At 38.1% G+C, this 26,551-nt stretch overlaps 2 protein-coding genes across 2 annotated transcripts; both read right to left on the minus strand.

The window, feature by feature from the left end:
• Positions 1–1,410: 1,410 nt before the first annotated feature.
• Positions 1,411–5,767, minus strand: LOC309551526 (interleukin-17F-like). The gene is made up of 3 exons (XM_082252147.1): positions 5,678–5,767; positions 2,988–3,196; positions 1,411–1,740 (listed from the first exon to the last, which is right to left on the minus strand). Exons 1-3 carry the CDS (start codon positions 5,699–5,701, stop codon positions 1,506–1,508), a joined length of 468 nt encoding a protein of 155 aa, XP_082108273.1. The 5' UTR covers positions 5,702–5,767; the 3' UTR covers positions 1,411–1,505.
• Positions 5,768–19,888: 14,121 nt separating this feature from the next.
• LOC309551068 (interleukin-17F-like) lies at positions 19,889–24,193 on the minus strand. Its single transcript, XM_082251511.1, has 3 exons — positions 24,143–24,193; positions 21,451–21,659; positions 19,889–20,193 (listed from the first exon to the last, which is right to left on the minus strand). The coding sequence occupies exons 1-3, from the start codon at positions 24,164–24,166 to the stop codon at positions 19,959–19,961; spliced, it is 468 nt and encodes a 155-aa protein (XP_082107637.1). The 5' UTR covers positions 24,167–24,193; the 3' UTR covers positions 19,889–19,958.
• Positions 24,194–26,551: the final 2,358 nt, after the last annotated feature.

Genomic DNA, 26,551 nt, shown 5'->3' on the forward strand with positions numbered 1-26,551 from the left:
AGCTGGCAAGTGGAGTTAGAGTTAGGCCCAGATATATCCAGGAACCATCAGATAAAGGGTCAATCGACTACAGCTGAAGGAATCCCTAACAAACATCTGGAGGAACCCTGGTTGAGAATAGCTTCTGTAGACTAATCCTTTTAATCCAATACAAAAGTAAAGCAATACAGAATTAGTAATAACATTGACTATGAAAAGAACTTTACAACATTTAGATTTTTGCTACTTCTTTTATTTTTTATAATACAACAAATAAATAAAGTGTAGACATCCCATAAAATATATAAATATATAAATACATTGTTAAAAATATAATTACTGTAGAATATGCAACATACATTGCTACACAAATAACTACACTTAATCAGTGCTACTAATCCTTACTAAGCGCAGTGTATCTGACAATATATAATACCGACAAATGCCCAGTTCGGTAGAACCTGTCAGTGGTGACCATCTTGTGTGTTGATCTAATGCTCAGCTTTCATATCACTAAGAACATGCCCCATCACCGCCGACAGGAGACAACTAGTGTAGTGGCAGTATATTTCAATGTTCCGGTCAAACCTACAATTTGGCTGGGTGACTGGATCTATGTAAAGTTCACCTATCATCCACTAAAAGATCTGCAAAGGAATAGGATTGGTTAGTTAGGTGCCAGCTCTATGTTTCTTCCCCAGTTATGAAGCTTGGTGTACTTCGGAAGTTGAATGATTGTTCAGGCTATCACACATAATTTTACCATAAACTATCATCAATGTCATTGAAAGAAGCAGGTACAGCATTTCCCTTCCCTACCCGCCACTCCAACATAATTAGCCCTATATGATACAGAATACTTCACTCCTGGGCTTCTCTTTACCTATCTAAATGAAATCGCATGACAACTAAATTGTATCCAAAGCCATCTCTTTTTGTTTTGGATGAAGGTTTTTACTGCTGTCTGTGGGGATATTTACCCTATGTTTTTGTCCTGGCCCATTGTTACCATTGTCCATTGACCAGTGTGGACAGAAAGTGAGGAGATAATCTAATAACTTGAGTTGTTGCAGGAAGAGATGGAAAATCATTCAATGGGGACACTTGTTCCAGTAACAACTGTACAACAGAGGATTTTCTTTAATGTGGAGAGATTTCCTCCTTTTTCCTTGTGTGTCTGAGACATGATGTAAAGGAAAATATCCCCAATGGGAAAATAAGTTGACAGGGGTTGAACTTTCCTTACTCTATACAAAACTTTGGCTTTGGGTATATTTTAAGTAAACTCTTTCAATACATTGTGATTATTTTAGAAGTGGAACATTTTGTACCATTACGTAGTTACATAGTTTATAAGGTTGATAAGGTTTATAAGGTTGAAAAAAGATGGGTCCACCCAGTTCAACTTATACGAACAGGTCAACCGTTGGGAGCAGGTCATGTTGGAGGTTCTGCCTTTTCCATATCTTTTAGAGAACTATGGCTGGCAGGCTAGCAAAGTCCAGAAACATCACTCTTGTTCTGTGTTATTGCTCCTGGACCATGGCCCGGACACAGGTGCAGCCAACAGTGACCATCTTTTTCTCCAGCTTGAAGGTGGGGATACAGCCTTTCATCTCCCGATGGAGGACCAGGATCTCCTGTTTGATGGGAACTGAGTTCAGGTTGATGTCCACATTACCCTCTGCATCCAAACATCCTGTATGGAGACACTTGGCCTCAGCGATTGTAGAGGGGAATCGATTGTTGTTTACGTCATAGCTGCCGGCAAGAAAAAAGCATACATTGTAAGTCAGTATGAAGAGGCTTCAGACAACAAGCTAAGTCAATCAAAAAACTTTAATGGGATCTGGGTACACTGCAACTGGGCTGAATTTTCAGGCTGAATTCATTTTAATGAGGTGAGAGGAGCACTGAGGTCAGCACTGCTGACCTCTCCTTCTGAGAATGAGTTATGCTGATCCTCCAACTTCAACACATTGAGTCACTGACCTACAAGTCACACAGGGGTTGATTTACTAAAACTGTGGCGTGCAAAATCTGGTGTGTCTATGCATGGTAGCCAAGCAGCTTATAACATCAGCTTGTTCAGCTAACATATGTTCCTAAGTATGATAGCTGGGATGACATCTAACCATCATCAATAGTTCCTGGATCTGCCATTGCCTCTTATAATACTCAATGCACTTAAAACACCAATGTAATTCTTCTCTCTTCAATGAGAAAAGGGAAGGACTGGCAAGGTTGCAAAGAGTTTTTCCAATATTTTGAAAAATCTTTTAGCAACATAAAACATTTATCTAAGAGTCGGTTCAGTGTGGACCGGCTCTAAACCTAACGGCATGCATTTATTTTATTAAAGCTTAGCAATCCCTAAGTCCCGGTTCACACTACTGCGACTTGTCAGGCGACTGGTCAGCCTGACAAGTCGCGGTCCTTTCTGTGCTACGGGAACCGTTCTAATAGGAGCGACTCAAGTCGCTCCGACTTAGAAAATAGTTTCTGTACTACTTCGGGGCGACATTGGAGTGACTTGCATTGACTTCCATTATGTGAAGTCCGTGCAAGTCACGCCAAAGTCGCGGTGCATGCGACTTCACAGGTCGCCCCCGAAGTCGGATCGTCATAGTGTGAATCGACACTAAATGTGGTGGCTGTTGTTTTCTTTTTTTTATATATATATATATATATATATATATATTCAACTGTCCAGCAAAAGTGGCAGTTAGTGGGTTGAGATAAGTAACCTAATTTTTACTGCAGTTAATTACATTTTGCCATCTGAAGACTTCTTCAAAATGACCAGAACATCCAAGCTAAAGGTAATTTATTTTGAAAAAGCATGTTCATATATTTGCTTTTTCAATGATTTTAACCTGATGTAAAAAACAAAAATTGACTTTTGAACTTTACTCTGAAAGTACTGAAAGCACAATTATTAAACGTGCACTTAATAGTTGCATTTTTTATTTTTATTTTTTTGAGTGATGGCAGAAGTAAAGAGTTACCTGTACTCCCATGGAGAGATGGAGCGTTTCCTCACATCACCACTCATGGCGGGAGCATCCTGTCCATTAATGTTCAGATTAACTTTCACTGATGTGGGGAACTTTGTAACAGGCGGACACCCTCCTTTCTTCAGGTGATGGAGATCCACAGCTGCAATAGGGACCAATAGGGAGACTCCCAGGAGCAAAATCAGTACAGTCATTTGAATCTGGGGGAAGAAAATCAGGACCCGTTATTAACATATTAATTTACAGCACAATGGGGTTGGCTTGCTAAAAGAACAGAGACTGTTAACTTAAAAAAAATTATATTTTCTGAGCTTAGTAAATAAGATAAAGCTATGGTTAGTTAACTCATAACAATAAGCCCGATTTTTTTTTTAACTTCCATCACACATATTTGGGTGTTTACAGCAGTGAACAGAGATTCACCTTATTTACTTACTTTCACCTTGCAAAGTGAGTAAACACTTTGCAAAGTGATCGTTCGCTTTTATAGGTGAACAGAATTGACTCCTTTACTAGAGCAACCAAACCGAATTAAAATCTGCAAAATTGTACATAAGTATGTTATAACAACAAACACTTGTTTAATTGAAGTTGCAGTTTAAAAATTTTGTCTGTGAAACATTTATTGTAATGAAATTCCATAATTGAAGATTATCTGCCACATTTTGAATGATTTTCCAGTTTCAAGCAACCAAAATTGCAGTAATAATCCAACAAAACCATCAAAATGTTGGTCAAAAGAAACTGCATTTGTTAGATTGCTATAGAGTGTTCAGTTCCATGCAATTGTGTTTCTACTGATGTACTTCCAAAACTGGCAAAAAAAATTCAAATATATGGACAGAAGAAAGAAACTTTGACCTAATACAGCTATTTATAATTTATAATGCTAGACAGGTATTTATCAAAATGTTATTGTCTTTTCCCAATGTAATCTAAATGTGCCTCTGTTATTTTATCCTTAGTTAAATCAAATATGTTAACAAAAATCAATGGAAAGAATATTGATACTTTTTTTTTTTAAATCAAGTTTAAACTACCATTTATTCTATATAGTTTTGATCAATAGGGATGGGACTGGACAATCAGAATTGATATCATAGCACACATTTTGTGGGGGGTTTTTTTTCAGCTTAAAAAAACAACATATTTTTTAAAATGTTACTTTTAGTTCTGAAAAGGAAAAACTAAAATACATATATAAAACAAAAATTGATATGTGCAGGGATTCTTGTGTGTGTAACTTAACTCTCTCTGTCTCTACAATATATTTAATATTATACAGCAATAAAATAAAATAATACATTTTGCAAGCAATAACCACTCCAAATAACACTACAGATTTTGATCCAGGGATCATGAAAACGTGTGTTTTTCCCTGTTGGAGCAAATTGGAGCATGATTTATAAGGGCTTTTATTGCCTTCCCCTGGATTAACTGTGGGTCCAGGGTCGCTGTATATAAATATCAGTTTTTTTTATTTATTTATTCATTTTTTAATTGGTTGAACTTGATGGACTTATATCTTTTTTTTTTCAACCTATGTTAACCCTTGTAAAGTTTGTATAGGCTTTTAATTATCCATTCTAACCAACAGAAAAATTGTCATGGAGGAGGGAAATGTAAAAATCTGACAATGGAATAATCACAAAGATGTAACATTTCATATATATATAAATGGGAATAATAAACCAATGCGCTAACTGCTAGGAGAATGAGTAAAATATAAAAAATATATATATATTATAAACTGTGTAATAAAACTTAATAGCAGCCATTTTTTTTGCAGTGTCACCACTTGCAATAATATAGCGTAAAAATATATATAGAAATATATATATGTAAAATCAGCGCTAAGATTACACAGATAACAGTGAATTCAAAGTGATAGGCTAATAGTGCATAAAATCAATGCAAATGAGTAGACAAATAATTCATAAAATAATCCATAATTTACACAGATAAAAAAAAAGTTAAAGTGACTAGTGCTCCAAAAATGTCCAAAACACGTGAATGAGAAAGTGCTTCTTTAAACAATCATGTGAAAAATACCATTAGTATTGGGGTGAATGGTTAAAAGATTCAAAATAATTCATATAAGTAAATAGTAATAATTAAAATGATTAAGAATCAAGTTCAATACAGAGAGTCCATGTGGTTGTGCAGAGAAAACACATAAAATCTTTACCACATGAATGGATTTTTTCACATGATTGTTTAAAGAAGCACTTTCTCATTCACGTGTTTTGGAAATTTTTGGAGCACTAGTCACTTTAACTTTTATTTTATCTGCATAAATTATGGATTATTTTATGAATTATTTGTCTACTCATTTGCATTGATTTTATGCACTGTTATCCTATCACTTTGAATTCACTGTTATCTGTGTAATCTTAGCGCTGATTTTATATATATATATATTTCATATATATACATACAGGCAGAAAGTGAAATATACATTTTCCCAACATTAGAACTTTGGCAAGTTCAAGAGTATTTAATAGATGAGAGGAGATACACTGTGAGAAAATATTTGCAGAATAATTTTGCTGCCCTTGCTTACAATTTAAATTAATATGATAAAAAGTAAAGACAGGGTCCCTATTAATCTTGCATGGTTTGAGAGTAATGTCTAATCAAGAAAGCTAGAAATAAATAAAGATCATCAAAACTGTCCTCACCATGGTGGCTCTTGTGTTGTCCATGGTTCTTCTTTGTCTTCTATGTGAGTGTCTCTATAGCAGGTAGGTGTTCTGAGTTGTACATCAGGTTGGGACCCCGGCATTATATAGCCCATTCTGTGGGTTTTCCACTGCTCTCTGGTAAGTCTGTGGTTTCACCGTAGAGTGGTTTCCTCTCTGACATCGGTGTACGCTCTTATTTCTTGTTGAACAGAAGGAAAATCTGTGGCCAGGCTTCCTGAACTAGAAAGTAGTGCTGATAAATGATAAACTATATTTGCATATCTCTAGCAGACGTCACTGTGCAATAATCATTCTGGTTTTCATTCATAAATAGTTCATGAGTTGTGGGTGTGTGTGTGTTGTCACATTGACATTGGTGTTTGTTTTACACAGCCAGAAAAGCAATGTGCGCTAATAATACTAAAGCCATCAGGAAAACAAATCTTTATTTAATACTATGGACACTCTTACCCTACGTTCACACCTATACGTTTTTTTAATGGGTGTTGTAGTTTGCAGAAATGTACAACAGTCCATTTAACATGGTTTCCTATGGTACACGCTCACATCTATGCATTTTGCTGCCGGTTTTTGGAAAGGGTCTGGGACTTTTTTCCCGCCTTCTGGGTAGGCGGGTCATTGTTGATAACCAAAGGTGGATTGGCTGTCCAATGAGGCTGTCCTATATATATATATACCTACGACACGAGTGCGATCACATGACCCTTGAGAACGTCAGCTGCGTGCTGATGAAACGCGCCGGGACGTCTGATCGCAATCACGTTGCCACGTCATTTCCGGCTCTGGGTGGAACGCAAACCAGAATGCGGAAGTGGCGTTCACCTGGCTTACGGCTTGTACTGTCTTTTATTCGTTTGATCCAAGAAACCACATTGTAAGTGTTATTCTTTCAATAAATTTTTGTTGCACCGATATACTTCACTATGGAGTCTCTTCTTGTCATCTCTATATGATTTATGGGAGCTTTGCATCCTGGCAAGGAAAACACTCCAAGGTGGATGGTTTAGATTCGGCTGGACTAACACAGTGAATATTGGCTATATACCCTGTCCTACATTTGTGCAACAAGGCTTCTACTGACCCCCCTATAATTTAGGGGTCTATCATTTCTGGTAAGCAGTTTGACACACCGGGTGGTTCCTGCTGTTTGGTGGAAGTGTTACTATCAGAAGAAGCATCATTATAAGACTCTTCAGATATTCCATAATTACTTGGATGGTGCTATTTGGACTGTTTTCTGTGGTCCATTATCATTTATTGTTGGGACTTTTGTTTGCACATCTAATTATTAGTCACTTTGCACTTTAGAGCACATATTTATTTATTTATTAATTTATTTATACCATTTATTGTATCTGTATTTATCTACTATCACAACCATTGAAATTTATATTTATGTGCACATTTAATTCATATGAGTGTTGTTTAAGAATTAATTGCACTTGGTATTTATACCCTTGACACTATTAGTTTGGTCTTTGCTATATGTGCTTAATTTATATAGGTTTTGCCACTACATCTATACACTTGACATAATTTAATTCATTTAATTGGTTGAGCGCAGTTATTATATATCATCATATAATTCCTTCATAAAAAAAAGAATTGCTGGCAAAAAAAAATTGGCAAATAAAATGGTGTGCCCTCCCCCCCCCCAAATCCCTTTGGGTCTGGTATGGATTTGAAGGGGGCACCCCCACACCAAATTTTTTTTTAAATTACATGGGGTCCCCCCTAAAGTCAATACCAGACCCTTACCCGAGCATGCACCCTGGCAGGTCAGGATAGGAGGGGACGAGCGAGCACATACCCTCGACATAGGGGGCTTTGGGGGAACCTTGTCCCCATGGATAAACCACATATATAATATGGAAAACCGATATTGAAAATTCATGGGAATCTTGAAAAATTGCATGCCATGTGAAATATGCAATATAAATGACTTTAGGATAATTTGGCAGGTTGAATAACCACTTGATCTCTGGATTTACCCCCCCCCCCATCATGACCGGGCCATTTTATTGCGATAGGGCACTGCATTATTTTAGCTGACAATTGCGCAGTCATTAAATGCTGTATCCAAATACAATGTATGTCTTTTTTCCCCATCAATAGAGCTTTCTTTTGGTGGTATTAATAATCAAAAAAAGACCGACAATTTTGAAAAAATTGGGCCAATATGTATTTTTCAAAAAAATCCCAATAGAAATATTGATTGGTTTGCGGAAAAGTTATAGCGCCTACAAATTATGGTATATATACTGGAATTTTTATTTTTTAACATTTTTTATATACTAGTAATGGTGGGGATCAGTGACTTGTAGTGGGACTGCCATATTGCGTCGGGCAATCATACACAAACTGAAACTTCTGACACTTTGTGGGAACAAGTCTTACTAATACAGTGTATAGTGCTAAACATAGAACTGTCACTGTACTAATGACACTGGCAGGGAAGGGGTTAAACATCTAAGGTGATCAAAGGGGTAAATGTGTGACTAGCCAGTGTTTTTGTGTACAATGTGTGCTGCTTATGCTAAGGAAAGTAATAGATTGTATTCCCTGATTTGCAGGGACACAAAATCCATCACTTTCCCTCTGTCAGAATGGAGCTCTGCCTTGTTTACTTTAGTAGAGCTCCATTCTGTGTCTTTGCCCGATGATCAATGGGTGACGGCAGACATCCATTACTCGTCACCCGCAGATCCGCTTCTGCTGTGAGTATTCACAGCAAAAGCGGCACACATGCCTGCCCCCTAGGCCGAAGTGCAGAATAACATATACAGTATCTCACAAAAGTGAGAACACCCCTCACATTTTTGTAAATATTTTATTATATCTTTTCATGTGACAACACTGAAGAAATGACACTTTGCTACAATGTAAAGTAGTGAGTGTACAGCTTGTATAACAGAGTAAATTTGCTCTCCCCACAAAATAACTCAACACACAGCCATTAATGTCCAAACTGCTGGCAACAAAAGTGAGTACACCCCTAAGTAAAACTGTCCAAAATGGGCCCAAAGTGTCAAAATTTTGTGTGGCCACCATTATTTTCCAGCACTACCTTAACCCTCTTGGGCATGGATTTCACCAGAGCTTCACAGGTTGCCACTGGATTCCTCTTCCACTCCCCCATGACAACATCAATGAGCTGGTGGATATTAGAGACCATGAACTCCTCCACCTTCAATTTGAACATGATCCACAGATGCTCAAAAGGGTTTAGGTCTGGAGACATGCTTGGCTATCCATCACCTTTACCTTCAGCTTCTTTAGCAAGGCAGTGGTTGGCTTGGAGATGTGTTTGGGGTTGTTATCATGTCGGAATATTGTCCTGTGGCCCAGTTTCCAAAGGGAGGTTTCAGTATGTCACAGTACATGTTGGCATTCATGGTTCCCTCAATTAAATGTAGCTCCCCAGTCCTGGCAGCACTCATGCATCTCCAGACAATGACTCTCCCACCACCATGCTTGACTGTAGGCAAGACACACTTGTCTTTTTACTCCTCCCCTGGTTGCTGCCACACATGCTTGACACCATCTGAACCAAGTAAGTTTATCTTGGTCTCATCAGACCACAGGACATGGTTCAAGTAATCCATGTCGTTAGTCTGCTTGTCTTCCGCAAACTGTTTGTGGGCTTTCTTGTGCATCATCTTTAGAAGAGGCTTCCTTCTGAGATGACAGCCATGCAGACCAATTTGATGCAGTGTTCGGCGTATGGTCTGAGCACTGACAGGCTGACCCCCCACCCCTTCAACCTCTGCAGCAATGCTGGCAGCACTCATACATCTATTTCCCAAAGACAACCTCTAAATATGGCGCTGAGCACGCGCACTCAACTTCTTTGGTCCACCATGGCGAGGCCTGTTCTGAGTGGAACCTGTCTTGTTAAACCACTGTATAGTCTTGGCCACCGTGCTGCAGCTCAGTTTCAGGGTCTTGGTAATCTTCTTATAACCTAGGCCATCTTTATGTAGAGCAACCATTCTTTTTTTCAGATCCTCAGAGAGTTCTTTGCCATGAGGTGCCATGTTGAACTTCAAGTGACCAGTACGAGGGAGCGAGAGGGATAACACCAAATTTACCACACCTTGTTCTCCATTCACACCTGGGACCTTGTAACACTAACAAGTCACATGACCCCGGGGAGTGAAAATGGCTAAATCGGCCCAATTTTTACATTTTCACTTAGGGGCGTACTCACTTTTGTTGCCAGCAGTTTAGACATTAATGGCTGTGTGTTGAGTTATTTTGAGGGGACATCAAATTTACACTGTTATACAAGCCGTACACTCACTACTTTACATTGTAGCAAAGTGTCATTTCTTCAGTGTTGTCACATGAAAAGATATAATCAAATATTTACAAAAACCTGAGGGGTGTACTCACTTTGTGAGATACTGTATATACACGATTCTGCACAGAACAGCTGTATATCTGCTATAGGGTGGTCTTTAAGTGGTTAAGAGAGCCTGGGGTTGCTTTACTAAAACTGGAAAATGCTAAATCTGGTGCGGCTGTGCATGGCAGCCAATCAGCTTCTAACTTCACCTTGTTCAATTAGCTTTGACAATAAAACCTGCAAGCTGATTGGTTTCTATGCAGAGCTGCATCAGATTTTGCACTCGCCAGTTTTAGCAAATAAACTCCCCTGTGTTCTCCCAGCACCAAATCATCTGCAGAAGAACAACAAAATAGGAACAAAATAGGAACAGAATAGGAATCTCCTTTTCACATGATTAGAGGAAGTAAAGATAATGATCAGCAGGACAAACAGAGAATGGGAAACTTCCCAGAGGTGACACAGACAGCAATAAAAAAAATCTGGAAAGGCACTTCCTTGATGTATCCAAAACTAAAAAAAAAAGAAATATATTGTAATATGTATGAAATTACACAAGAGGACTATCGGAAACAAAACCCAGTGCTGCTTTTTTATTGGTTCAGGGACTGAGTGACTTTGTTACCATCTCTGCTGCCCCCTGGTCCAATACTTTCAACAAAGGCAAAGTAAATTTGGTTAGTCTAGTGTTAGGGGGAACGTCACGTTTAGGGTTGGGATCAGAGGTTAGCGGTTATGGTCAAGTTAAAGGTTTCAATGTTAGCTTCAGGTTAGGTTTGGTCAGTTTCAGAATCTTGGTGTACTTTTTGTATTTCTTCCAAATTTGTGCAGTAATATAGGGTGACACTGTGGGGTTGATTTACCAAAGGCAAATAGACTTTCCACTCTGCAAGTGCAGTTGCTCCAGAGATTAGTAAATGAGGTAAGGCTTCAGTTTGGAAAGAGTACCCAATCACATGCAAGGAAAATAAATAAAACAGCATTTTTGCTTGTACATGTTTGGATGATGGAAGTCAGCAGAGTTTCTGCTCATTTACTAAGCTCTGGAACAACTGCTCTTGCAGAGTGCAATTGCACTTTGCAAAGTGCACAGTTGTTTTGCCTTTAGTAAATCAACCCATTGGCCTCTGTGCAGGAGCTTCCTGTAATAAAGACCGGTCATTGCTGCTCTCTATCCCTCTGCAGGGTGACTGGTCTTGTCTCCAATGAAGTGGATGCAGACTTAGCAGCTGCACAGACACAGTTACGTGTAAAATTTCACATGCAGGCAGGATCTGGTGCACGGACACAAAGGTGCAGGGGTTGATTTACTAAAGGCAAATACACTGAACACTTTGCAAAGTGCTGTTACTCCAGAGCTTAGTAAATCAGCAGTAACTCTGCTGACTTCCATCATCCAATCATGTGCAAGCAAAATGCATTTTTTTTTTTTTTTTTACTCTTTAAAAAGTGAAGGTTAACCTAATTTAAATTCTTTGGCTCACCTCTTGGAATCTATGCCCTGGACCCCCCATCCTGGGGTACCTACCTCACACGTGCCACCCCAACACCATTCCAATGCCTCCTTCCTGATATCCCCTTCTCTGTATATATGTATATATATTGCTGTATAAATCAACTCATTATATGGATACATTATTTATATATTCCAATTGTTTAGTATGCAATAAGGCGACAAATGTTTTGAGCCTTTAAATCAATCTTTTATTATTTATGTATTATCATATATTCATGCATGGTCTGCCAAAACATGATTCCAAGTCTTCTTTTCCTTTTACACATCCGGCACAGGGGACCCCGGTGATCCAAAAACCGGGGGCTCCATGAGAAATAGAAGATGAGTCTTCTATAATGATCTCCTTGCGGGATGTCCTCTCTATCCCTGTGTCGGCGGCCGTTATCTCTATACCCCGCTACGCTGACAGGATGTGCGCGCACACGTGCTACTTCACACAAACACCCGGAAGTCCAAACATGCCACGTCGATGCGCACATCTGCGCATGCGCGGAGAGTACAAAAGGCCGGGGAATTCCAATAGGGCGCCACTTCCCTCCAGCTGAGGGAACGAACGGACGCCCGGACCTGCTAGCCTGGATGACTGACTGTGGATACCTCCTCACACCTAAAAGTGAGTTAACCACAATGCTATGACATGCATTGATGGTTGTTCTTAATTACAAAAAGTGAAAACTCAGTCTCCCCCTCTCTTCCACCACTAGAACAAACGGGAAAAATTTGGACCGATCCCCTATTGGTCTGCCAAAGTATTACAACACAGCAAGCGCTCTTTCAGTAAGTACAACTGAAGATACCTATATTAATCCAACAGCCAGTCTCACCCACTATGTCTACTTACATGTATTAAGGGCCGATTGACCCCCCAAAATTATAACTAATATCCCTGTCATTATTAGAATTAACTGGACAAGAATGGGACTATCCTCCCTACTGGCTGTTTAAAGTACTACACTGACAGTAAGTACCTCCAAGCTACATATATCCACGATATATATCCAAAATAATAAATGTTAATTACTGCATATTGTACACCACAGCAGCAGTGTCCACTTTCAATTCCTGTGTGAAATAAAATGATCAGAAGCAAGGTCTCAGGAGCAGGCACACGTTTTTTTCAACAAGTATGTACCTTATTATGCAACCAATGGAAACTACCCACAGAAAGCATAATATTCACTAACTGTTTATCTACTATACTTACAGATATGGTGGACAAACATTCCTTGACAAAGGCAACTTACCTAAAATGCAGAAACGCGTAGGAAAACCCAAGGTATCTATCCCTACAGACTTCACGCTGAAATCATAAGCATGGACGGATAGATAGACATACCAATTGTCACCATATCACTATGTCACATATCTTCCTTCTTGAATCACTACCACCTATGGGTCTATAACCCATACACCAACCTTTACTTATTATTATTATGATTATTATTATCTATATCATTTATGTTATCAACTTTTCTCAATAAATTGTATATAACCACAAAGTTGTTCTATATTAGTCCATAAAGTCCCAACCCTATTTGGCCTGAGGCACCAAATCTCTTTCTAAACCTCATTTACTAAGCCCTGGAGCAACGGCACTTGCAGAGTGTTACTGCACCACTCAAAGTGCACAGTCTATTTGCCTTCAGTAAATCAACCCCACAGTGTCTGTGGCTCATTGCGAAGAATGGGACAGCACCCATCTGAATGAGTCCTATGGGAATGCACAGAGTCTGTGTTTGGGGCCATAAACATGCACCCACATGTCTGGAGGGCCCTGTCAAGTATGCTGTACAGGGCCCTATGATTTCCAACAGCAGCCCTAATATGGCCCCTTCAATATGAGCCGTGACTTATTCAGAAAAATATTGTGATAGTTTTGGTAAGGGCTCATTCACATGTGTGACAGCCCTTGCCGCCCCTCTGAAAAAGTGATCTGTGATGGATCGCTTTTCAAAGAAGTGGAGGTGAGTCCTGCTGTCAGAATACAGTGTCCCGACAAGGTGGGGATTCCTCCATCCACCTCCTTTGTGTGACCCATCCTGGCCAGTTTTACACAGGTTTCCTCTTCTTCTTCCTCTTGTTATTGCTCAATGCTAATAAAGTGCAGAGAGAAAAACGATAGCAAGAGATGATAATTTACTCAGCTGACCAGAGACCAATACAAAAAGGATTTGGTGAAATTCGTTAGAAAATTTAATTAATCTCCCTATTTTTTTTCTTTATTTAGAAGTTGTTGCTGTATTTAGGGTAGTTTAATTTATGTAATTTAAGTGTCCTTTGTATTTGTGTGTTTGTTTTTATTTTGTAAATGTTTCTTTAATTTTTGAATGCTACTTTCACAAGAACAGATCCAGGATAGTTGAAGGAGCTCCTGTAACCTCCAGGAGCCATTGAAATCCCATTGCACGTGTAAACACCACCAATAACTGCTTTAATATGTTGACTTCAGTCCATTTTGCCAAAAATGGCAATAATGCACTAGATTTTTTTCTGAAATTTCAAAAACATAAAGACTCTCAAATCCACTCATCCTTAACCAGTTCAACTCCAGAGCAATTCTTTTTATTTTCCGCATACATGTAAAGATCTTAAATTTTGGCAATAAAATTAATGAAACCCCCAGGACATTATATATTTTCTGAAAGCAGAGGCCCTGTAGAATAGAAATGTGATAGTTAGAAGTTTTTGTTTTACATGATATTTGCACAACTGTTTATTAAATGCAAATTTTCAGGAAAATATAAAATAAAAGCTAATTTTAGTGCTAAACCACACCATATAATACAAATATTTAGTTAAAATATAAAATATGAGGTTGCATCGAGTAAACAGAAACCAAGCATTCCATGTCTTAAAATTGCGTGTTCTCACGATGTCACCAAAAATGATGGTGCCCAAAAATCCCCAAAGGTGACGCTTTAAAAGCCTTTACAGCTCATCATTTTAGAGTTTTCTAGTAGCTGTTATGCTAGAACTATTTCTCTCACTCTGACATTCACAGAGATATGTCACACGTATGGGCTTGTGTTTGCGTTTGCACAGGTGTGCGGGCCTACAAGGGTTTTTGGTAATTTTTTTATTTTAAAATTGTTTATTATAATTTTATTTTTTGCATTTTTCTTTTCTTTTTATATTTATTTTTACTTGATTGCTATTGCAAGGGGTTAAAAAACACCTATGTGATAGTATTGGGCAGGTGACAAGTACTCTTTATGGAGATATTAGGGGGCTAATAGACCCCAATAACTCCCCTGCCCTTCACACCATCTAACCAAGTGGCTTGGTTAGAGGTGTCCCCTGGCTGTGCTGGACAGGAAGGCCTCTGAAACTGGAAGTGACATCACTTCCGGTTTCACTGGTTGCATATGAGATCGAGGCATGGGTTTGCCTCAGTCTCACTGCAATCTCTCAATCAAATGCATTAAGGTGAAAAACCTTAAGGCTTTAACCGCTTGCCGACCTCCGCACGACTATTTATGTCGGCAGTCAGCCCATCACAGGCAAAGCGTCGTAGGGTTACGTCGCTAGCCTGTGAGGCTCTAGGGAGCAAGCGCGTGCCCCCGGAGGCACGCTCCCACTCCCGCGCGGTCACAGACCCCCCCCCCCCCGATGTCCGCCGGGCACACGCGATCTTCCGTTACACCGGAAGAAAGGAAGGCAGCTAATGTAAACAAAGCTGCCTGTCATTCTTCCCTGTGTAAGAATGGAGATCATACGGTTCTACTATGTAGGACCGTTGATCTCTGTTCTTACACTAGTAGCCACAGCCAATCACAGTTAGAAACACGCCCCTAGGGACACACTTAACCCCTCCCTCTCCAATAAAGTTAACTCCTTCACTGCCAGTGTCATTTTTACAGTAACAGTGCATATGTATAGCACTGATTACTGCAGTAATGTCACTGGTAACCCCAAAAGTGTAAAAAATGTCAGTCAAGGGTCCGATCTGTACGCCGCAATGTCGCAGTCCCGCAAAAAAAACGCAGATCACCGCCCCAATACTCGTTAAAAAAAAAAAACAACAAAAATTACAAAAATCTTTCCCTTAGTTAGTAAACGCAATAACTTTTGCGCAAACCAAACAAAAATACGATTTTTGCAATTTTTTTTTACTAAACATAGGTAGCATAAAACAAATTGGCCTAAAATGTTAAAAAATTTTGATTTTTACATTTTTTTTGGGGAATTTCATATAAAAAAATGTGAAAAATATTGTTATTTTTGCAAAATTGACGCTCTTTTTTTTATAGCGCATGATCAAAAAATCGCACAGGTGATCAAATACCACCAAAAGAAAGCTCTGTTTGTGGGAAAAAAAGGACGTCAAATTCGTTTAGGTACATCGTCGCACGACTGCGCAATTGTCCGTTAAAGTCACGCAGTGCCAAATCGCAAAATAGGCCCTGGTCAGGAAGGGGGTAAAATCTTCCGGAGCTTAAGTGGTTAAATCCACTTTAATTTTTTATTTTGTTGTTTTTTTTCTAAATTATTTTCTGTGGGATGTTGTGCCCTTGTTTCCCTGGCACCTGGTAAATTCCAATATTGACTGTTATATTAGGGTTGTGGGTTTATTTTATATTATTTTTATTATATTGAATTGTTTCCCATGTGTATTGTTTCAGCTATATATTTGATTGTGCAATTTCATCTAATGATCATGTAGAATCATGTAGAATCTGATATTATTCATTTTGAAAATGAACCCATTGCACCTTATCACTTATTTGATATACCCTCATCTCTTCATCCTCATTTCATTGCATTGTTTGTAAATGTGTGGGAATTTTTGGATGCACATATGTATATGCAGATGTATATGTATGTTATTCACGATGTTTTACGATTGTTAGACTCACGATTTATCAGTCAAAAATAGTTTTTGGTTATATTATGCTTTTTTTTTTTTTTTTTTTTATTGAAGGGGGGGTTTCTTTGATCCATGAAACGCATTATTCATAATAAATGAATTTGGACTCTTATCCTTTGGTCTGGCGTTCCTTCTATATATGAACATCTTTTCCTGATAACCTCCTGGAGTATCTACAGTAGGGTGACCTTGCCTGTTGTGAGAAGCCTAACCTGAGCCAGTGGGCTCTTCAAATGTTTTTTACCCTCTCACTACCTTGTTTAAACTTATATCAAAGTCCCAGTGCCTCTTGAATGCCTTTTTTTTGCAGGAGCTGAGACCCGTCCTCCATGCTAGGCCGCATGTACACATTTTTTAACATTTTTCAGGTGCATTTCAGAAGTTCTTTAGCCTGTAAAAATTGGCCTCTTTCCCCAAGTTTCCATTACTTTCCATTGGCTAAATAAAAAAATGCCTGAAGCTAGAAATAGCCTTCTAAAACTCTCGCCTGCAAAGATTCTGAAAATCAATACAATTTATTTTTTTAAAAACTGGAAATCACACTGCTCAGGTGTCAATGCAGCCTAACCAATAGTCACTTGGCTAGTTTTTAATGCTGTTTACTTTCAACAAATAATTGGAATAATAATTCCCCCGTGAACTCCTATTGGCAGGGCCTTTTATTTCTCCTACTATTATCTTTAAGCAGATAAGAGTTTTTACTATTTAGTTTAATTTTAAAGAGGAAGTAAAGTCTTAATTTTTAATTGTGCCTACAGGTAAGCCTATAATAAGACTTACCTGTAGGTACAGTACTGTGAATATCTTCTAAATTTGAAAAGTTTAAGAGATATTCAGAGTGCATGCAGCCAATGACGTCTTTGAGGCATGCGCTCTAAAGATCAAGCTTACCATGCCAGACCTTTGGAGCCCATGCCGTAAATGGCTGGGAAGATGTCAGCTGTCTCAGAGGTGTGAGGGTGCCACTGGAGGGCTTTGCTCTAACGTAAGTATTTCATAACGAGCTAGTATGCGATGCTTACTAGCTCATTATGCCTTTGTCTTACAGTTTTTTTTTGGTTTTTTTTTAATCAGGGTTTACAACCTCTTTAACCTAAAGGGTCAACCCACCATTTGACATTTGACATTTGACACCAATGACATTTCAGTTTTTGGGAGATGCTAGAGAGTTAAACCATCTTGCAGTACCCTTTATCTTCCTGGAATTCTATTGCTGAGATCTCTGTACTGAGTTACTGGATCTGCACACCTGCTGTGCCCATTGTCCAAGATTCCCACCACACCTGTTGGATTTATTTATGTATTTATTTATTTATTAATTGTAATTATCTTATGGTCAATGCACCAGATGAAGCTGAAACACTCAAAATCCCAGGTGGTCAGGAATAATTTCAGGAACATTTCACTGTTTGAGTATACAAGACCTTTGAAAGGTTTAGTTCACCTTTCTAAAAAAAAAACAAAAAAAAATGTACTGTGCACTCAAGGGGCCCCAGTAGTTTATAAACTTTGTACAGAAACAGAGCTTATTTTATATGCCATGTGTGTAGACCAGGGGACTCCAAACTTTCCAAACAAAGGGCCAATTAACTGCCCTTCAAACTTTAGGGGGGGGCTGGACTGTGACCAGTGGGGATAGAAAATGCTCTGGCACCAGTGGTAATAAACAATGCCATAGGGTTGGTGGTCTGTGGGAGTAAAAACAAATGCATCATTGGTGTCAATTGGAGGAATAGTGCCCCGTAATTGGTATCAGTGGGAGAATTAATTCCCCATCTCTGGTGTCAGTGAAAGGAATAGTACCCCATGGTTGGTGTCAGTGAGAGGAATAGTGCCCAGTATTTGGTACCAGTGGAAGAAATAGTGCCCCAAGAGCAGGATGAAAGCAAGAAAAGGGCCACGTTTGGCCCACAGGCCAGAGTTTGGAAACCTTTGGTGTAGACCAAGCCCTGATTTCCCGAAAACCTGGCCAAAAAACTACCATCCCGACTGATATGTCTTGTCCTGTCTTGGAGCTGGCAAGTGACATTAGAATTAGACCCAGATATATCAAGGAACCATCAGATAAAAGGTCAATCAACTACAGCTGAAGGAATCCCTAACAATGTCTGGAAGAACCCTAGGATTTCACTGAACCCTGGTTGAGAATAGCTGCTGTAGACTGATCCAATACAAAAGTAAAGCAATACAGAATTAGTAATAACATTGACTATGAAAAGAACTTTACAACATTTAGATTTTTGCTACTTCTTTTATTTTTTATAATACAACAAATAAATAAAGTGTAGACATCCCATAAAATGTATAAATATATAAATACATTGTTAAAAATACAATTACTATAGAATATGCAACATACATTGCTACATAAATAACTACACTTAATCAGTGCTACTGATCCTTACTATGCGCAGTGTATCTGACAATATATAATACCGACAAATGCCCAGTTTGGTAGAACCTGTCAGTGGTGACCATCTTGTGGGTTGATCTAATGCTCAGCTTTCATATCACTAGGAACATGCCCCATCACCGCCGACAGGAGACAACTAGTGTAGTGGCAGTATATTTCAATGTTCCGGTCAAACCTACAATTTGGCTGGGTGACTGGATCTATGTAAAGTTCACCTATCATCCACTAAAAGATCTGCAAAGGAATAGGATTGGTTAGTTAGGTGCCAGCTCTATGTTTCTTCCCCAGTTATGAAGCTTGGTGTACTTCGGAAGTTGAATGATTGTTCAGGCTATCACACATAATTTTACCATAAACTATCATCAATGTCATTGAAAGAAGCAGGTACAGCATTTCCCTTCCCTACCCGCCACTCCAACATAATTAGCCCTATATGATACAGAATACTTCACTCCTGGGCTTCTCTTTACCTATCTAAATGAAATCGCATGACAACTAAATTGTATCCAAAGCCATCTCTTTTTGTTTTGGATGAAGGTTTTTACTGCTGTCTGTGGGGATATTTACCCTATGTTTTTGTCCTGGCCCATTGTTACCATTGTCCATTGACCAGTGTGGACAGAAAGTGAGGAGATAATCTAATAACTTGAGTTGTTGCAGGAAGAGATGGAAAATCATTCAATGGGGACACTTGTTCCAGTAACAACTGTACAACAGAGGATTTTCTTTAATGTGGAGAGATTTCCTCCTTTTTCCTTGTGTGTCTGAGACATGATGTAAAGGAAAATATCCCCAATGGGAAAATAAGTTGACAGGGGTTGAACTTTCCTTACTCTATACAAAACTTTGGCTTTGGGTATATTTTAAGTAAACTCTTTCAATACATTGTGATTATTTTAGAAGTGGAACATTTTGTACCATTACGTAGTTACATAGTTTATAAGGTTGATAAGGTTTATAAGGTTGAAAAAAGATGGGTCCACCCAGTTCAACTTATACGAACAGGTCAACCGTTGGGAGCAGGTCATGTTGGAGGTTCTGCCTTTTCCATATCTTTTAGAGAACTATGGCTGGCAGGCTAGCAAAGTCCAGAAACATCACTCTTGTTCTGTGTTATTGCTCCTGGACCATGGCCCGGACACAGGTGCAGCCAACAGTGACCATCTTTTTCTCCAGCTTGAAGGTGGGGATACAGCCTTTCATCTCCCGATGGAGGACCAGGATCTCCTGTTTGATGGGAACTGAGTTCAGGTTGATGTCCACATTACCCTCTGCATCCAAACATCCTGTATGGAGACACTTGGCCTCAGCGATTGTAGAGGGGAATCGATTGTTGTTTACGTCATAGCTGCCGGCAAGAAAAAAGCATACATTGTAAGTCAGTATGAAGAGGCTTCAGACAACAAGCTAAGTCAATCAAAAAACTTTAATGGGATCTGGGTACACTGCAACTGGGCTGAATTTTCAGGCTGAATTCATTTTAATGAGGTGAGAGGAGCACTGAGGTCAGCACTGCTGACCTCTCCTTCTGAGAATGAGTTATGCTGATCCTCCAACTTCAACACATTGAGTCACTGACCTACAAGTCACACAGGGGTTGATTTACTAAAACTGTGGCGTGCAAAATCTGGTGTGTCTATGCATGGTAGCCAAGCAGCTTATAACATCAGCTTGTTCAGCTAACATATGTTCCTAAGTATGATAGCTGGGATGACATCTAACCATCATCAATAGTTCCTGGATCTGCCATTGCCTCTTATAATACTCAATGCACTTAAAACACCAATGTAATTCTTCTCTCTTCAATGAGAAAAGGGAAGGACTGGCAAGGTTGCAAAGAGTTTTTCCAATATTTTGAAAAATCTTTTAAGAGTCGGTTCAGTGTGGACCGGCTCTAAACCTAACGGCATGCATTTATTTTATTAAAGCTTAGCAATCCCTAAGTCCTGGTTCACACTACTGCGACTTGTCAGGCAACTGGTCAGCCTGACAAGTCGCGGTCCTTTCTGTGCTACGGGAACCGTTCTAATAGGAGCGACTCAAGTCGCTCCGACTTAGAAAATAGTTTCTGTACTACTTCGGGGCGACATTGGAGTGACTTGCATTGACTTCCATTATGTGAAGTCCGTGCAAGTCACGCCGAAGTCGCGGTGCATGCGACTTCACAGGTCGCCCCCGAAGTTGGATCGTCATAGTGTGAATCTACACTAAATGTGGTGGCTGTTGTTTTCTTTTTTTATATATATATATATATATATATATATATATATATATATATATATATATATATATATATATTCAACTGTCCAGCAAAAGTGGCAGTTAGTGGGTTGATAATTAGATAAGTAACCTAATTTTTACTGCAGTTAATTACATTTTGCCATCTGAAGACTTCTTCAAAATGACCAGCACATCCAAGCTAAAGGTAATTTATTTCCAAAAAGCATGTTCATATATTTGCTTTTTCAATGATTTTAACCTGATGTAAAAAACAAAAATTGAATTTTGAACTTTACTCTGAAAGTACTGAAAGCACAATTATTAAACTTGCACTTAATAGTTGCATTTTTTATTTTTTTGAGTGATGGCAGAAGTAAAGAGTTACCTGTACTCCCATGGAGAGATGGAGCGTTTCCTCACATCACCACTCATGGCGGGAGCATTCTGTCCATTTATGTTCAGATTAACTTTCACTGATGTGGGGAACTTTGTAACAGGCGGACACCCTCCTTTCTTCAGGTGATGGAGATCCACAGCCGCAATAGGGACCAATAGGGAGTCTCCCAGGAGCAAAATCAGTACAGTCATTTGAATCTGGGGGAAGAAAATCAGGACCCGTTAATAACATAATAATTACAGCACAATGGGGTTGACTTGCTAAAAGAACAGAGACTGTTAACTTAAAAAAAATTATATTTTCTGAGCTTAGTAAATAAGATAAAGCTATGGTTATTTAACTCAGCCTCATAACAATAAACCCGATTTTTTTTTAACTTCCATCACACATATTTGGGTGTTTACAGCAGTGAACAGAGATTCACCTTATTTACTTACTTTCACCTTGCAAAGTGAGTAAACACTTTGCAAAGTGATTGTTCGCTTTGCTAGGTGAACAGAATTGACTCCTTTACTAGAGCAACCAAACCAAATTAAAATCTGCAAAATTGTACATAAGTATGTTATAACAACAAACAATTGTTTAATTGAAGTTGCAGTTTAAAAATTTTATCTGTGAAACATTTATTGTAATGAAATTCCATAATTGAAGATTATCTGCCACATTTTGAATGATTTTCCAGTTTCAAGCAACCAAAATTGCAGTAATAATCCAACAAAACCATCAAAATGTTGGTCAAAAGAAACTGCATTTGTTAGATTGCTATAGAGTGTTCAGTTCCATGCAATCGAGTTTCTACTGATGTACTTCCAAAACTGGCAAAAAAATTTCAAATATATGGACAGAAGAAAGAAACTCTGACCTAATACAGCTATTCATAATTTCTAATGCTAGACAGGTATGCATCAAAATGTTATTGTCTTTTCCCAATGTAATCTAAATGTGCCTCTGTTATTTTATCCTTAGTTAAATCAAATCTGTTAACAAAAATCAATGGAAAGAATATTGATACTTTTTTTTTTTTTAAATCAACTTTAAACTACCATTTATTCTATTTAGTTTTGATCAATAGGGATGGGACTGGACAATCAGAATTGATATCATAGAACACATTTTGTGGGGGGTTTTTTTTTCAGCTTAAAAAAACAACATATTTTTTAAAATGTTACTTTTAGTTCTGAAAAGGAAAAACTAAAATACATATATAAAACAAAAATTGATATGTGCAGGAATTCTTGTGTGTGTAACTTAACTCTCTCTGTCTCTACAATATATTTAATATTATACAGCAATAAAATAAAATAATACATTTTGCAAGCAATAACCACTCCAAATAACACTACAGATTTTGATCCAGGGATCATGAAAACGTGTGTTTTTCCCTGTTGGAGCAAATTGGAGCATGATTTATAAGGGCTTTTATTGCCTTCCCCTGGATTAACTGTGGGTCCAGGGTCGCTGTATATAAATATCAGTTTTTTTTATTTATTTATTCATTTTTTAATTGGTTGAACTTGATGGACTTATATCTTTTTTTTTTCAACCTATGTTAACCCTTGTAAAGTTTGTATACGCTTTTAATTATCCATTCTAACCAACAGAAAAATTGTCATGGAGGAGGGAAATGTAAAAATCTGACAATGGAATAATCACAAAGATGTAACATTTCATATATATATAAATGGGAATAATAAACCAATGCGCTAACTGCTAGGAGAATGAGTAAAATATAAAAAATATATATATATTATAAACTGTGTAATAAAACTTAATAGCAGCCATTTTTTTGCAGTGTCACCACTTGCAATAATATAGCGTAAAAATATATATAGAAATATATATGTAAAATCAGCGCTAAGATTACACAGATAACAGTGAATTCAAAGTGATAGGCTAATAGTGCATAAAATCAATGCAAATGAGTAGACAAATAATTCATAAAATAATCCATAATTTACACAGATAAAAAAAAAGTTAAAGTGACTAGTGCTCCAAAAATGTCCAAAACACGTGAATGAGAAAGTGCTTCTTTAAACAATCATGTGAAAAATACCATTAGTATTGGGGTGAATGGTTAAAAGATTCAAAATAATTCATATAAGTAAATAGTAATAATTAAAATGATTAAGAATCAAGTTCAATACAGAGAGTCCATGTGGTTGTGCAGAGTAAACACATAAAATCTTTACCACATGAATGGATTTTTTCACATGATTGTTTAAAGAAGCACTTTCTCATTCACGTGTTTTGGACATTTTTGGAGCAATAGTCACTTTAACTTTTATTTTATCTGCGTAAATTATTGATTATTTTATGAATTATTTGTCTACTCATTTGCATTGATTTTATGCACTATTATCCTATCACTTTGAATTCACTGTTATCTGTGTAATCTTAGCGCTGATTTTATATATATATATTTCATATATATACATACAGGCAGAAAGTGAAATATAAATTTTCCCAACATTAGAATTTGGCAAGTTCAAGAGTATTTAATAGATGAGAGGAGATACACTGTGAGAAAATATTTGCAGAATAATTTTGCTGCCCTGGCTTACAATTTAAATTAATATGATAAAAAAGTATAGACAGGGACCCTCTTAATCTTGCATGGTCTGAGAGTAACGTCTAATCAAGAAAGCTAGAAATAAATAAAGATCATCAAAATTGTCCTCACCATGGTGGCTCTTGTGTTGTCCATGGTTCTTCTTTGTCCTCTATGTGAGTGTCTCTATAGCAGGTAGGTGCTCTGAGTTGTACATCAGGTTGGGACCCCGGCATTATATAGCCCATTCTGTGGGCTTTCCACTGCTCTCTGGTAAGTCTGTGGTTTCACCGTAGAGTGGTTTCCTCTTTGACATAGGTGTACCCAGCACGCTCTTATTTCTTGTTGAACAGAAGGAAAATCTGTGGCCAGGCTGCCTGAACTAGAAAGTAGTGCTGATAAATGATAAACTATATTTGCATATCTCTAGCAGACGTCACTGTGCAATAATCATTCTGGTTGTCATTCATAAATAGTTCATGAGTTGTGGGTGTGTGTGTTGTCACATTGACATTGGTGTTTGTTTTACACAGTCAGAAAAGCAATGTGCACTAATAATACTAAAGCCACCAGAAAAACAAATATTTATTTAAAACTATGGACACTCTTACCCTACTTTCACACCTATACGTTTTTTTAATGGGTGTTGTAGTTTGCAAAAATGTACAACAGTCCATTTAACATGGTTTCCTATGGTACACGCTCACATCTATGCATTTTGCTGCCGGTTTTTGGAAAGGGTCTGGGACTTTTTTCCCGCTTTCTGGGTAGGCGGGTCATTGTTGATAACCAAAGGTGGATTGGCTGTCCAATGAGGCTGTCCTATATATATATATACCTACGACACGAGTGCGATCACATGACCCTTGAGAACGTCAGCTGCGTGCTGATGAAACGCGCCGGGACGTCTGATCGCAATCACGTTGCCACGTCATTTCCGGCTCTGGGTGGAACGCAAACCAGAACGCGGAAGTGACGTTCACCTGGCTTACGGCTTGTACTGTCTTTTATTCGTTTGATCCATGAAACCACATTGTAAGTGTTATTCTTTCAATAAATTTTTGTTGCACCGATATACTTCACTATGGAGTCTCTTCTTGTCATCTCTATATGATTTATGGGAGCTTTGCATCCTGACAAGGAAAACACTCCAAGGTGGATGGTTTAGATTCGGCTGGACTAACACAGTGAATATTGGCTATATACCCTGTCCTACATTTGTGCAACAAGGCTTCTACTGACCCCCCTATAATTTAGGGGTCTATCATTTCTGGTAAGCAGTTTGACACACCGGGTGGTTCCTGCTGTTTGGTGGAAGTGTTACTATCAGAAGAAGCATCATTATAAGACTCTTCAGATATTCCATAATTACTTGGATGGTGCTATTTGGACTGTTTCCTGTGGTCCATTATCATTTGTTGTTGGGACTTTTGTTTGCACATCTAATTATTAGTCACTTTGCACTTTAGAGCACATATTTATTTATTTATTAATTTATTTATACCATTTATTATATCTGTATTTATCTACTATCACAACCATTGAAATTTATATTTATGTGCACATTTAATTCATATGAGTGTTGTTTAAGAATTAATTGCACTTGGTATTTATACCCTTGACACTATTAGTTTGGTCTTTGCTATATGTGCTTAATTTATATAGGTTTTGCCACTACATCTATACACTTCACATAATTTAATTCATTTAATTGGTTGAGCGCAGTTATTATATATCATCATATAATTCCTTCATAAAAAAAAGAATTGCTGGCAAAAAAAAATTGGCAAATAAAATGGTGTGGCCCCCCCCCCCAAATCCCTTTGGATCTGGTATGGATTTGAAGGGGGCACCCCCACACCAAATTTTTTTTTTTAATTACATGGGGTCCCCCCTAAAGTCAATACCAGACCCTTACCCGAGCATGCACCCTGGCAGGTCAGGATAGGAGGGGACGAGCGAGCACCCCCCCCTACTGAAACATACCAGGCCGCATACCCTCGACATAGGGGGCTTTGGGGGAACCTTGTCCCCATGGATAAACCACATATATAATATGGAAAACCGATATTGAAAATTCATGGGAATCTTGAAAAATTGCATTCCATGTGAAATATGCAATATAAATGACTTTAGGATAATTTGGCAGGTTGAATAACCACTTGATCTCTGGATTTACCCCCCCCCCCCCATCATGACCGGGCCATTTTATTGCGATAGGGCACTGCATTATTTTAGCTGACAATTGCGCAGTCATTAAATGCTGTATCCAAATACAATGTATGTCTTTTTTCCCCATCAATAGAGCTTTCTTTTGGTGGTATTAATAATCAAAAAAAGACCGACAATTTTGAAAAAATTGGGCCAATATGTATTTTTCAAAAAAATCCCAATAGAAATATTGATTGGTTTGCGGAAAAGTTATAGTGCCTACAAATTATGGTATATATACTGGAATTTTTATTTTTTTAACATTTTTTATATACTAGTAATGGTGGGGATCAGTGACTTGTAGTGGGACTGCCATATTGCGTCGGGCAA

This window comes from Pelophylax lessonae, assembly GCF_965119305.1.
Source record: "Pelophylax lessonae genome assembly, chromosome: 3".
In the NCBI taxonomy this organism is placed as follows: domain Eukaryota; kingdom Metazoa; phylum Chordata; class Amphibia; order Anura; family Ranidae; genus Pelophylax; species Pelophylax lessonae.

Coding starts and splice junctions, on each gene's coding strand:
- LOC309551526 (XM_082252147.1), bottom strand. CDS start 5,701: ATGGACAACACAAGAGCCACCATG. Junction 3,197..5,677: donor ACAACACAAGAGCCACCATG/GTGAGGACAGTT, acceptor TTCTTCCCCCAG/ATTCAAATGACTGTACTGAT. Junction 1,741..2,987: donor ATCTCTCCATGGGAGTACAG/GTAACTCTTTAC, acceptor TCTTGCCGGCAG/CTATGACGTAAACAACAATC.
- LOC309551068 (XM_082251511.1), bottom strand. CDS start 24,166: ATGGACAACACAAGAGCCACCATG. Junction 21,660..24,142: donor ACAACACAAGAGCCACCATG/GTGAGGACAATT, acceptor TTCTTCCCCCAG/ATTCAAATGACTGTACTGAT. Junction 20,194..21,450: donor ATCTCTCCATGGGAGTACAG/GTAACTCTTTAC, acceptor TCTTGCCGGCAG/CTATGACGTAAACAACAATC.